At 45.6% G+C, this 14,251-nt stretch overlaps 1 protein-coding gene across 13 annotated transcripts in view; it reads right to left on the bottom strand.

Annotated features, from left to right (window-relative positions):
* The window catches only part of FRMD4A (FERM domain containing 4A), a 607,025-nt gene that overhangs the window by 95,914 nt on the left and 496,860 nt on the right, over positions 1-14,251 (bottom strand). For all 13 annotated transcript variants that reach the window (XM_053895512.1, XM_053895513.1, XM_053895517.1 and 10 more), the window contains 3 exons: positions 13,956-14,012; positions 13,020-13,042; positions 1,443-1,526 (listed from right to left, as the gene is read on the bottom strand). In XM_053895512.1, coding sequence (XP_053751487.1) covers positions 1,443-1,526; positions 13,020-13,042; positions 13,956-14,012 — 164 coding nt within the window. The remainder of the gene's footprint in view (positions 1-1,442; positions 1,527-13,019; positions 13,043-13,955; positions 14,013-14,251) is intronic.

The following is a 14,251-nucleotide window of genomic DNA, read 5'->3' as shown; positions in this document are numbered from 1 at the left end:
TCGCTGAGGGACGGTTTAGATTAAAAGCAACTCTGACCCCAGAAAACCCAGCCCCCACCTGGCAAATTCATCCCCTTCGTGCAGGAACTACTGATCTCCAGAACTATATTCTCGTGTCTCTAACTCTTTCACCATTGGTTTCCCCAATATGAACAGCTGGTGGGGGAGGGGGACACGGACGATGAGGCCCAGGGGACACAGGGGACCGGGGAGAGGGTGGCACGGCTCCATGAGCGAGGGGACAGGAGCGTCGTCTGTTGGTGTGCACAGGTGCAGGCCACCAAGCTGGCAGCGTGGGAGCGGACACGCGAACGGGTGAGTCTGCAGGTGTGACAGATTCTGTCCCTGGGGGGGCAGGTTAGGATTCTATAAAGCCACTATGTATCCACCTCTATGTTTGTGCAGGACGAGCGGCAAAAAACCAGCTCAGAGAGACGAGATGGTGGGGGACGGGGCGTGCCAGCGCCCCGGGGGGCAGGGGGACTCTCTGCCCCTGGGACTCAGCGTCTCATTTCTGCTCCCGCTGCCCCATCACTTGGTCTCTTGAGGAGAAACGACCTGTGGCCCAGAGTGGAACCCGCTAATGCCGTGTGCATCACCACCCGCCCTAACCCAGCCATTGGAATCTCTGGGAGCCACCTGAATAACTGAGCCACTACTGTGCTGCCTGCAAAAGGGTCCAGACGAGACAAAATGTTAGCAATCCAGACGTCGCACAAAGCAGATTCAAGAGGTGTTTACAAGCGTCGCATGTTACAGTTTATCAGGACTGACCTGCGACTTTTGTTTTATTATTACTGCTTTTGTTGTTGTTGTTAATAAAAGCACTCATTGCTTGTTGAAAAGGACTCAGAAGGAACACGAGGGCCATGGCAGTGCACTCCTCCTGGGTCGGTGGTGAGGGCCACCCGGGGACACAGGCCCCACCCGATCGTGACCAGAACCACAATCCAGGACCCTTTCGCGCCCCTGTTTTGTTCGGAATCAGTGATCCGGGGCCTGACGGATGAACTAGGGTGTAATGTTCCACGGCGGCCAAATCAGGAGATAAGAAACATTGTGGGAAAATCAAAGAATCAATCTCTCTCTTCTGCAAATGAAAAAAAAAAAAAACAAAAAAACCCGCAGTTCTCCCACATCTCCAAACCTCACACATCCTGTCATCAAATGACAGGGATTCCAGAATGAAACTCGAGCAGCACATGAAAGGGTCTCCAAGGAGGCAAAGCATCCAAAGTGAAATTTTAGACGGTTTTTTTTTTAAGAGAAAGAAAATAGAAAATGGCAAACCATGCCACTTAAATACATGCTGAAAATGGTCTGGCCAAGACCTAAGCCGCTTCTACAAGTTGGAGTGGGGCCGGCTGGGGTCCTGGTGCCCCGGCCCCTAGTGCCCCGGGAGGGCTCGCTCCTGATGGGTGCGCCGAGGGGGTGCAGCTTACCAGTAGGCCAGGGAGGGGTGCTCCTTCAGGGCTTGAGTGGGGAGCGCCGGCAGCTTCTTTAAGTCACTCCTCACCACCTCATTGCTGGAAGACAAGGAGGGCACACAGGCAATGCCAAGGAATGGTTCACCCTCCGAGAAAACCACCGCACTGTGTGATCCACCCCGCCCCGCCCCGGGGGCCTCAGCCGAGACCCCACATCTGTTCCCTTTTAATGAAAACTGGACGGGGGAGGGGGGTAGGAAGGGGTGCTCCCTTTTAATTGGTTTAATATAGAGGAAAGAGAACACACGAGGTGCAGAGCCCAGCAGGCCTCTCCTCTGGGGCACAGAACAGGACAGGGCATCGTGCTCACAGATGGCCCGTACGTGGAGCGGGGCACACGCCCAGGACCCCTGAGCAGCACGAATCTGGGAAGAGAAGGGTCGCCAGTGTCCGTGGGGGAAGCTCCTGGGGTCCCATCACGGGCTCTGGGGGCCCCAACGGGCAACCTGACTGCTTCTCCTTGAGAGCTGTTTCCCTCAAGAACACACAATGCTGGTTTTCTCTGCTCGGATCGTCTGCACACTGGAGACTGTTGTCCAAAATATGAGAAAAAGAAAAAACCTTCTGCTTTTGGGCCACCTGGGTGGCTCAGTTGGTTAAGCATCAGGCTTTGGCTCGGGTCACGATTGCACAGTTCTTGAGTTCGAGCCCCAGCATCGGCTCGCTGCTGTCAGTGTGGAGTCGGCTTCAGATCCCCTGTCTCCCTCTCTCTGTGCCCCTCCCCTGCTCGTTTCTCTCTCCCTCTCTCCAAAATAAATAAAGATAAAAGAAAGAAAGAAAGAAAGAAAGAAAGAAAGAAAGAAAGAAAGAAAGAAAGAAAGAAAGAAAAGAAGGTCTTGCTTTTGACAAAACCTGGAAATGACTCCAAGAGTGGGAAGTGGATTATCTGATCCTAGACGCAGGTTCCGGCACCAGAAATTCTGTCCCCCCCCCCCCCCCCCCCCAGCTCCCATGCTGTCAGGTTAGAAGGACACTTAAAACTCCCCTAGTTGTAACCAGGCTTCTTCAGAGGCTTGACTCCTCTCTGCACCCTCAACAGACCTGCATCCCCGCTGGGCCAGGGCACTGGGGTCCGCACGCACTCTTCACCTCCAGAGGCAATTACTGGCCTCCTCCTTGGGATGGCTTTGGCCTTTAGAGCGGCTCACGGCCCCTGCCCCGCTGGCAAGGGCTCACCCCGTGGAGCCTGCCTTGGTCCACAGTTCTAACCAAGGCCACAGTAGCAGCTTCTGTGCTCCTCGCACAGAGCAAGGCAGATGCTGGCCCCTGGGAGGCTGAGCGATAACACCAAGACAGCAAGGAGACAGGAGCTCAGGAAGTACATGTGAAGGAAGGACAGAAGGGCAGCACAGTCACAGATGGGGAGCTCCTGAGGCAGCTGGACAGCAGACACCCTGACATCCACGCTGCAGACTGGAGGATGTGCCCTTTGGGAGAACCCACCCTCCCAGAAATGCTGCCCCGGGCAACGGATCACAGCGGCTACCCTTTGCATACCAAGTGCCAGTGGGCAAACCATTCCAGGACTTTCAGCTCGGTTCATTTATGTGGTGACAGAGAAACACACTGGGGGGGGGGGGGGACTGGGTGGGGACACAGCTGCTCTCAGGGTGCTTTCCAAGTGGTCTGAGAAATGGTGTCAGTGGTGTTTCTGAACAGCCGACCAGAAGAACAGCTCAACGTGTTACCATATGATTCAACAAAACCAAGCACTACAGCTGATGTCACCTACGTGGTAAGGCAAGGATTTATCAATTAATCGTTAAAAAGTTTAAGGTATTTGGGGAGCCCCTGCTAGATGAGAAAACAGTGTAGGGGGCTCCAAAAAAGATAAGGCACAGTCTTTATCCAAAAGGTGCTCGCGAGTTAGCAGGGCGGCATGAGCACAAACAGAAAGATTACTGATTAAGGGCAGTAGTCGATCACGTTGATTCAAACAACGCATTCGATAGCTCAGAGGAAAGAGAGCCCCTGTGAGCTCTGGTGGAAGCAGCAGCTTTGGGGCAGGGCCTGGGTGGAGAAAAAAAATAGGAGTATCATTTTCATGGAGTTCACACGTACCCAGTAGGCAACGGCCAGCCACTGGGGGTTTTCAAATGGGTGAGCCCCCTGTGTTTGGGAAAATTCAGTTCCCAAGCAGGGTTTGGAATTTTTACTCGCATCCTATTAAGGCATCGTTCAAGCAAATACTCAGTTCACCGAACACCTGAGAGCCCGCGGGGATGAATTTCTGGATCTCGCCTCCCCTGTTTCACCACAGGCACCCTGAGAACAGGGCTTCGATTCACTGATCATCAGCGGCACCTTACCTATCAAAAGCTACTCACTCTTGTGGGATGAACTTGTGCTGGCCGAAGCCGCGGGGGGAGCAAATTCAGCTGAAGCTGGAGTTTGGGTTTTCTCACACTCATCACATTTAGAGTATATTTGGGGAAGGAGGAAGGTAAAGGAGGAAGGGATCGTCTTAAGCACCAAACACTAGTTTGTTGGCAAACAAGTTTCCCCGATGACCATCGCAGGCTCGATTTCCTGGCGGGAGCCTGCCGTGGCTTCTCCAGCTCTCCCCCAGGGCAAGGTCACACGGACAAATACAACAAGAAATCACGAAGGCGTGAAGCCCATCCAAATCCATTACATTCTGGAAGGGATCCATGGCTCTTAATCCTTCCCACAGGACAGCTATGTAGAAATGTTTTATTTGCCTTTCTGCTGTCTGTAAACATCTGTGCTAACTTAGAGGTGGTCAGCCCAGTGAAATGATCTGGCCCCACTCTGTGGCCACGTATCGGACGGCTGCCCTGATGGCAGACCCGGTCGCTGCATCTCCAGAGGCGTGGGAAGCTACGACCTAATGAACGTCCTAGAAGTCCCCAGTTTCCTCTTTCAGGGTCATCGACTCAGACATTTTCCCCCCAGACTTCAGTGCACTTGATAAATGCCGATGTATAAGACAGCCTAAAATGGTTCATGTTCCATTTTTAGAAAAAGAAAAAAGGCCCCTTGGAGAGTCATTTGCTACACTGCGAATCAACCCGAAGTCTTCTCATTTTTAACATTCACCAGATTTTATTCCAAACTTTTGGGAAGTGGACTCTCAGTGTTGCTCTGGTCTTTGATTTAGGGGGATTTTTGAGATGATGTGTTTCTTTCCTACCACCTACACTGCTTATATCTGGGACGTTCAAATGATCTACTAAGAACACATTCTAAGATTTCTAGCAATATATCAAACAAGGAATTTGCTGCAAATAACAGCAACAACAGATTTAACCAAGACACCATAAAGCGAAGGAAGCAAAAATCAAATCTGATCAGAGGATTAGCAAAATCCACATGGGTTTGTTTCCCTTTAAAAAAACGAGGAAATACTTTTTCAGAAGATTCTCCTTAGGTTCAATGAGATGTCCATAATTTGCAGGACAAATCTGGGACACAGAGAAAATGCTTAGTGCGGCAGAATTCTTCCTGAACCCAGTGGTTTCGATGCACACGGCACTAAAACACAAAAGAGCGCTAAGCCCAGAAAGTCAAACCAGCAAGGAGCATTGTCCTGCAATTCAGGCGAGGCAACGTGATGCCTTTTCACTAACACTAATGCCTCCGTGTTTTATAAGGCTATCGTGAAGGTCAAGTTCCCCAGGGAGAGGGATTTCCTAAGTAAAAGAGCCCTACAGGTCCTCATTATCCGTAATTCCCAAATCCAAAAAGCTCTAAGAAACAGACATCTCTGTAACACCCTTGGTGGCAATCCTAACCTTTTTATAGGAGGCAACATTGGACCTTTCTCTGCCCCACTTGGTGCAAATATCCATGTTCTGGTGCAGGCACAGTAAGAGGTTAGGTTCCAGGATAGTGCCCCAGACACTATCACGGTGTTCAGGAACACCCTGAATTGCCCCTGTCTAAAATCTACAAATTTCAGAATTCAGAAACATCACCGACACCCTAAAGCTTCAGACCTACCCTGTGGATCTGTACGACTTTATTCAATGGTACAATGAATCTAGAAAACTCTAAGATTAATAAGGCAAGTTGTATATTTTTTTCTTCTTTGCTGATCTTTAAAAACCACGCAGGAAACAATTTCTTTCCTTTTCCTTCCTCCCGTTTGTTTGTTTGTTTGTTTGTTTGAACCAAGTTCAAGTTCTGGTTACAACAAAGAAAATGAGGTGCTTGCCTATTTTCTCCCAATCACATGCTTTTTTTTAAAGTGCGTAGGGAGGGCTGGAAAAGCTAGTAGCTGGGATGTTGCCTGTAACGCTTCTCCTATCGTTGTGTGAACATTCGCAGACACTGGCAACCTGAGGACCCGCTGAGACTTCTCCAGCATGGGATTCTGGATTCTGGGTTTGGATCATGGATAAACTGGCTACCCTCCATGGAGGGGGAAAATTGCCAACATTTATGAATTGGGTGCCTTTATTTTCTGATGCTAACTACCAATTTATCTGAGTACAGACTTCTTCCTTGACGAGTGAGTTTGGCTTCCTAGGGTGATGCAAAACGTTTTGTGAGTTTCTAACATAGTTGGGAACTTGCAAAATTCGAAACAAGTTTTTAAACATTTTAGAAGTCTACAATCGAGACAGTAATTACACGCAAATGAAACAAGCAGCAGCAACTGATTAACTTTCTACATCTCCCTTAGACTGGGAATCTTAATTTTGAAAAACTGACATAGTGTTATAGCCACGAGCCTTTCCGCTATTCACAAGGTCAACTCGAAATACCATATTGCTATTAAATAAATGCTTCACAAGAGAGGCAGCTGTCATAATACAAAATCTCCTCCTTACTTTATAGCTAAACGATTCCCATAGGACTTGAAGGATATCGTCCTACAAAATCCCCCGTCTGAATATTTTCCTATGCTCAGAAAATGTGATTTACACACTTGAAAAGCTCAGGAAAATGGAATTTTGTGCATAAAACAACGATTTATGTAACAATTTATAACTTTTCCACTTGAACATTTTGTTTCAAATTTTCACAGATTTTGTTCCTTTTCAAAAGGTCTTGCGGGCGTGAAATATTCCAGCTGCTTCTCGCTCAAAGTCCTTTCTTAAATCATGGGAAAACCATCACATACCCCTTCTCTCTCTCTCTCTCTCCCTCTCTCTTTTTGTGTGTGAAATAACATACGAGAATTACATACATTTAAATTATTCCCACAAAAACTCTCCTTTGGGCTGACAGATGTGTTTTAAGCTTAACAGAGAACTTTTCTACTAAGTTTCCAACAGGGACATTCGCAATTTGGGGTATTAAAGATACAATTCAAACTGGTAAAGATATCAGTTCTATTCTAAATGTTCACTATTCCAAACCCCACTGTCTGAGTATTTCTTAGTCTACCTAAAACTCTCAGCAAATCTATTTTGCTTACTATACGATCACTGCCAACTAGTTTCTTTCAAGACACCAATTAAAAAGTTGTAGGAAACGGGGCACCCTGGGTGGCTCAGTCGGTTAAGTGTCTGACTCTTGGTTTCGGCTCAGGTCATGATCTCACAGTTTCATGAGTTCGAGCCCCACATCGGGCTCTGCACTGGGCAGTACGGAGCCTGCTTGAGATTCTCTCTCTCCCCCTCACTCTCTGCCCCTCCCTCCCTCACTCCATTTCAAAAAGCATTAAATAATAATAATTATTATTATTTTAAGAGATAGAATTAGAAACCTGCAGGTTGATAAATCAGGACACAGCAAAATTTCTTACATACCACTGAACTCCGCTGGGCTAATAGTCTCTCACTTGGACCTGTGTTTAAGTTTGTGCAGATGTCATATAAACTGAACCCTAAGTACTCAATCACAGCGTCACTTCTTTTTCCGTGGCCGCTGTGTTTATTTTGGAACAGACAGAGCCTGCAGATGTAGGTTTTCCTTCCCCTGCCTCTCAGGCACATGACAGTCTCTGAATAGGTAAGCACCACGTGGCCCATGGACCTTTACATGAAATGCTCTTAACATCAGTCTTTTTCAGGTGCTGTTTGCTTACTGGTCCTGAGAATGTTTTGCTGGTAGAATCCTGTTTTAATGATTAGCGTCAGTGCATCCGGTCCTCTATAACAAAGATATTTCCAGGGCCCAAGGGACGGCCCAGAGTAACAGAGCTTTACTGATCTGGTTTCAATTAAATCCTGTTAACGAAAAAATTCTATAGAACAGATGTTTTTTACTGGTCCCTGTTAATGTTTGGGTGGTTCTTTATACCAAAGGTAGTGTGACTCAGGCATTTATGTGTGCTGTTTGGCATAAAACATTTTTTTTTTAAATCAGTTCACTGATTTGGCAAAAAGTTTAAAATGATTTTTTCCCCCTCTTTTGGTGGCACCCTTCTTGAGAGTATCAAAAGGGTTGACAGAAAGTAAAGTGTGAAGTGATTCTCAACATCAGGAAGAGAGACTGGCTATGAGGGTTTTCAGTTAAGGTCCCCTTAGCGAAAAACACGAAAAATCAAGTTCTTGTGTGCAATGTAGCAATAAGTCTTCTGTGACATTAATATGTAACTGGGGCGCCTGGGAGGCTCAGTCGGCGAAGCGTCCAACTTTGACTCAGGTCATGATCTCAACAGCTTGTGAGTTCGAGTCCCGCGTCGGGCTCTGTGCCGACAGCTCCGAGCCCAGAGCCTGCTTCGGATTCTGCGTCTCCCTCTCTCTCTGCCCCTCCCCCACGTGTACTCTGTCTCTCTCTCTCTCTCAAAACTAAATAACACATTAAAAAAAATTGAATTACAATGTAACCATACAATTTGGATATCCTGTTCAGTTGATTAAACGAGGTGTTCCTGCACTGACCTTTTCGAGGAAGAGAATATTATTTTTTTCTATAATAACCCAAGGCTTTTCCCTTTAAATTTTTAAAATAGGAAATGTCAGTGTTCAGCACTCAAGCCCCTGCAGTGTTTCTGATGCATAAAGTATGGATAAATCACGGAAAATGCGTGTTAGCTGACGAGTGTCCAGGAGGGACGATCAAATGAGAACTTTTTGTTTTTAAACTGTGTTGATCCTTTTCAACCTAATATTTGCCTCTAGAGCTGGCAAGGATAGCAGGTCTTAGGCTATTCGATTGTTTTTAAGCAGAAATGCCAACTCTACATTTCCTGATTGTGGAAGGACATCCATTTTTGTACACACACAGATACCAGGAAGTGAAGAATGATTATCGTGCTGTGCTAAGGAAAATAATACAAGTGAGAAAATATTATTTTTCGATAAGGCTATTTCCCAAACCTTTAATGAGGGCTCACAAATCTGTCCACAATATGTTAGACTATGACATAGATTTCTTCCTGCCCCGGACAATACTTCTTATCGATCTCTATGTACCCCAGCCATTTCTTCTCAGCAACGCTCAACCCGACATCTCATGGTAAAGTCCAAGAAGATAAAGTGAGCATTTCCATTCGCGGGAAAGAAAAGGGAGCTTGGGAAGAATAAGCCTTCAGGGGTCTGCTGGGCAAGACTGAGTCCAAAAGCAGAAACAGAAGAGCCTGGGAGGGGCAGGAGGAAGAAGAATTATGATTCCCTGTTGTCCGTATATAGTTCTCCTTCTGGTAAAGTACCTTAGTACTTTTGACTTCTCCCTTGTCCTTATACTTCAAGGAAACTGCTCCCATAATTTTTAGATGTGTAATATTCATTCCACTCAAATGTAGTTGTGTATGTTCCCTGACATGTAAATCTACAGAATAGTCACATCTGGAGCAAAACAGCCTTTCAGGAAGTTCGATTCGGTACCCTCTGACTATGAAAAGGTTACTTTGTCTTTTGTGGGCGACCGTTAGTTAAAAAGGTTCTTTAATCCTCTAGATTCTAGAATATCCTAGACTTAAGCCCTGGACCATGCCGCAGTGTTCTGTGCGATCGAAGCAGACCTCTCATTTTATTGATGCTGTTCAGGAAAACAGATTCTATTGACGGGTATGTATACAAGTCAAAGCCTTTCAGTTAAATATAATGCACAGAACTTAATGCACAGTCCTGCATGAATTATTATTAATAGGCCGAACGTAACTCTACAATACTAAACTTCTCAGACTAGGACACCTAAAACGCCTAATGTTCAGCCACCAAACTAAATGTGCTCAACGTTAATGCTTTGGGGATTTCCCTGGGTATAGATGGGAAAAGGCACCAACAAGGAATTTAGAATGACCTTCTCTTATTCCAAAACGCCAGGTCACTCTTGCACACAGACCGTGGGCCTGCTGCAGATGACAGGTGTTGATTAGGGCACCGCACGGAACAGATCACCTCCACCTTCCGCGACGGGAGGTCTACCCTGGCACATAGAGTGACCTTTGGGATAAGGTGTCTGACCTCTCCCTCCCGTGAAGGCTGTTTCTCTCCCCAGACAGCTGGGGACAAACAAACCAAGAGGCAGCACTTTGACAAATGAAGCTAAACCAGGATCCTTTGTTTCTCTGAGCCCCACGAGGTAGCATTCCACAGGCTCATTAAGGGACCATGAATTACTGGGAGGCCAGGCCTACAACTTCCTCCTCCCTGGCAATCCCTGAGGCCAAACGTTCCCAGGATCTGTGGGGTCAGACGACTTCACAGTTCACGTTCCATCCTGTCAGGGTACTCTCAAAAATAAATAATATCTACAGCGGAGTTCGGGGCTGGTCAAAGAAAAGGGGGGAAGAGTATCTTTGGAGAATCGATTGCACCTGGGGTTGTTAAACTATTTTTCAAGGGATCAGAAGTCTTTGTAAGATATAAAGCTGCATTTATCAAAACCCCCAAATTCCAATACCAAATGAAGGGCATAAAAAAGTAATAACTGCAAAAAAAAAAAACAAAAAAAAAAACAAAAAAAAAAAAACAACAAACCAAAAAACCCCCAAAACAACAACAACAACAAAAAAACCACCAAACATAGTTTCTATATCCTCAAAATGTTTCATTCAACAAATTCACTGAATGGTTACTGGCCACCTATAATGTTTAAGGTCTCCTGCTAAGGCTGTAAAAAAGCCTTAGTTAAAAAAAAAAAAAAATTGACTACCTCTGCTTTATAGCAAGAACTTGGGAAGCCTAAACACAAGGGGCCTGGAAGTCTCCTTATGCAAATATTCAAACTGGGCTGAAGGGACTAATTTTAGAATCAGGGGTAAGCACACTGCAACCCACCAGCCCTCTGCTGGTTTTTGTATGGCCCATGAGCTAAGAATGGCTTTTATATTCTTTAAATGGTTAGAAAACAAACAATTCAAAAGAACAGTATTTCAGGATACAAGAAAATGTATACAAAATTCAAATTTCTAAGTCTATAAATAAAGTTTTATTGGAACACTGCTATACTCCTTTATTTACCTGCTGTCTACGGCTTCTTTTGCACTTACAAAGGGAGAGCTGAGTAATTATAGCAGATACTCTATGGCCTGCAAAACCCAAGATTAGTTACCATCTGGCCCTTTACAGAAATGTTGGCTTACCGCCCCCCACCTTTTTTTTAACATTTACTTATTTTTAAGAGACAGAGAGAGAAAAAGCACGAACAGGGGAGGGGCAGAGAGAGAGGGAGACACAGAATCAGAAGCAGGCTCCAGGCTCTGAGCTGCCAGCACAGAGCCCGACGTGGGGCTTGAACCCACGGACTGCGAGATCGTGACCTGAGCTGAAGTCAGACGCTTAACTGACTGAGCCACCCAGGCACCCCAAACTGACCCTTGTTTTAAATCATAAACTAGGTTTTTTGCTTTTGCTGAGATATCGGAACGAGAACATACACCTCAGGCTTTGTTAGAAAGCTTTAGAGATGCACATGGAGACCAAAGAGAAAACAGCGAAGGCTTCACAAACCAGGCCGCATGAACTTGACAAATCTAGACAAGTACAGGTAAGCCACCAACTGAAGTAGTTTAGATCAAATCCGCCAAAGCATGAGAAAACATACGAGTCCCATCATGGAGTAGAGTCAGGATTTGTGTTTCTTTAAAAAAATTTTTTAAATGTTTATCTATATTTGAGAGAGAGAGGCAGGGGGGAGCAGGGGAGGGGCATAGAGAGGGAGACACGGAATGTGAAGCAGGCTCAGGCTCTGAGCTGTCAGCACAGAGCCCAGCGTGGGGCTCGAACTCACGGACCGTGAAATCATGACCTGAGCCGAAGGTGGATGGATACTCAACCAACTGAGCCACTCAGACAACCCAGATGTTAAAATCTTCCAATAAAGATTTAAAAACAAAAAAAAATTTAATGTTTATTTATTTTTGAAAGAGAGAGAGAGAGAGAGTGCAAGCAGGGGAGGGGCAAACAGAGGGGGAGATACAGAATCCAAAGCAGGCTCCAGGCTCTGAGCTGTCAGCATAGAGCCCGACGTGGAGCTCGAACTCACAAACTGTGAGATCATGACCTGAGCCGAAGTCGGACGCTCAACTGACTGAGCCACCCAGGCGCCCCAGTGTTTCTTAATTTTAATACCAATTTTGCTTATTTCCTATTGATGAGTCAGAATGCTATGCCCAGACACTCTGTTTTCTTGTACATTTAGACCTTGATTCTAAAATATGGGCTATCCCAGACGTCTCTCGGGGAGTTCAAGAAAGCAGACTGCCTGGAATAATGTCTGTCTTTGAGCAGACAGTCCCGTTGGTGGATGTCCACACCTCCCTACTCTGAGGGCTCCACTAACGATCATGAGAAAATGAGAGGCGATTCAACCACGCTGGTCAATGCGCAAAGCTTCAGGAAATGAACGGCACTGAGAAGCTGGCAGTTCCACAAGTTAATAACCAGTGCACAGTGTCCCCGGTGGTTAAGTGTTTACATTCTCTCCAATGGAATATCTAGAGAGGGAAGAAAAGTAGAAGTGGGGAACCGAGATACTTTCATGAAGGAAATCTCCCTATGGGATAGCATCTCGTCCTTTGGAGGAGCAGGAGACTAAAACGGAGACAGAAAAAAAATGTCCACATTGCGGGATAATCTAAAGCCCTGTTCACACCAGAGTGGTGACTTCAGGCTCTACGTTCCAGCAGACAGACCTCACTAGTGGCCATGTGTGACAGTGGGTGCTGATCTCTGCTTTAGTGATCTCTAGGCTTTTCATTTAGTACAGAATATCCTCCTTGCTGTTACTATGTTTCCTCTGCCCAATATGTCTGTTTCAATTGACAAGTTGAGAGGTGGCTCTCATCATTAATATATATATATATATATATATATATATATATATATATATATTTTAATTTTTTAAATAATTTTGTTTAACATTTATTTACTTTTGAGAGAGAGACAGAGCGTGAGCAGGGGAGGGGCAGAGAGAGAGGGAGACACAGAATCCGAAGCAGGCTCCAGGCTCTGAGCTGTCAGCACAGAGCCCGACACCGGGCTCGAACTCACGAACCGCAAAATCATGACCTGAGCCGAAGTCGGACACTCAACCGACTTAGCCATCCAGGCACTCCTCGTTAATATCTAACATTAAAGCACTGCCCTCCTACAAAGTATAGAAAGAATAGTTTCTTTTAATAAAGATTAACAGAGCACATTAAGAAAACAAACCCTTTTGTAAACTCACCTAGAAAAATCTCCCTTTGCCTCCTGTAGAAGAAAAAATTCAACGTCAATGAAACATTCCTGTACAGTGTTCCAGACTTTTAAATACATTCCACAGTCATGACCACTCCTCTACTGAGTAAGCTCAGCTTACTACTGCTGCTATCCTATCTGCTATAGGAAGACAATGGGGAAAGGACCATGCATTTGCCACATGAATATGAGACACAAAATTAAACTTTAGAGAGTTATACACAAAGAAAGTGATTCATAACAACAAAATGCAAGTTTCTACCTCTGAACCCTGGTCTACCTTTTTCTGGATTAAGGATTCCGGATCTGAACATGTGTCTGGGTAGAACTGCTTAGTGTCTTATGTTACTTGTTTTGTATTGTGGGCTCTTTCCCGGTCATCCTAAGGAGGGGCCATGGAACCTTCATGGAATCTTGAATATAACAGTTGTTTAAGAAATCTTTGTGGAGGAAATAAATGAGTGCCGTTCTTCTAATTCATCTTGCCAGCGTTACTAAAACTGTCATTGCTGCCGATTTTCATTAATACCTCTTTCACCCATAAGTGAAAGGCCTGTCCTTTCCTTGTCTTTCCATAGGATGTGCAATGATTCTCTTGGCAGTTAAATCTTGCTATTTACTGGGCTTTCTCCAGAGTGGGGGAGGGCACTAACCCTGAAGAAAAGGGAGTTACTGAACGATCCTTGTTTCCCCCAGGCTCAAGTGATACACACAATTTTCCTTTGCAGAGAGACCCTGTCTTAAAATTCTGGAATGCCAGAAGCCTCTATTGACTGCCATGGTGTAGCTCCTTCCTATTAGTGTCATAAATAATTAAGATGACAAATAGGTAGTGAATATGGCAGCCTGCTGGGTGTGCTCAATCTTACTCCCGTCTCTACTGCGTATGGCTCTGGGACAGCCAGATGAGGACAGGACAACTCACCTGTAAAATATAGGAGGCTAATTCAAACACCACTTCACTGTCAACATCGATCAGCTCCTAGAGGGACAAACCAAAAAGAAAGGTAAGTTTGGTCCTTTAACAGGATTTCTTTAGGACATCTCCTAAAAAAAGACCCACTCTCCTTTTTCTCAGCTGTTTCCCAGAATCTCAAACGCTCAGAGAATATCTCTGTGCCGAATTACTTGGCCCTAAATGATTCCCGACATTCTATTCGCAGCTTTTAGCCAGAGGCAGACCCCAGTGGTCCTGGATCTCCCCAGTCACCTTAAAGCTTT

The sequence above is a fragment of the Panthera pardus genome, unplaced genomic scaffold, assembly GCF_024362965.1.
Source record: "Panthera pardus isolate Hobbes unplaced genomic scaffold, ASM2436296v1 HiC_scaffold_6, whole genome shotgun sequence".
In the NCBI taxonomy this organism is placed as follows: Eukaryota; Metazoa; Chordata; class Mammalia; order Carnivora; family Felidae; genus Panthera; species Panthera pardus.
The sequence above is the reverse complement of the archived record's forward strand: the minus strand, read 5'-3'. Positions and strand labels throughout refer to the sequence as shown.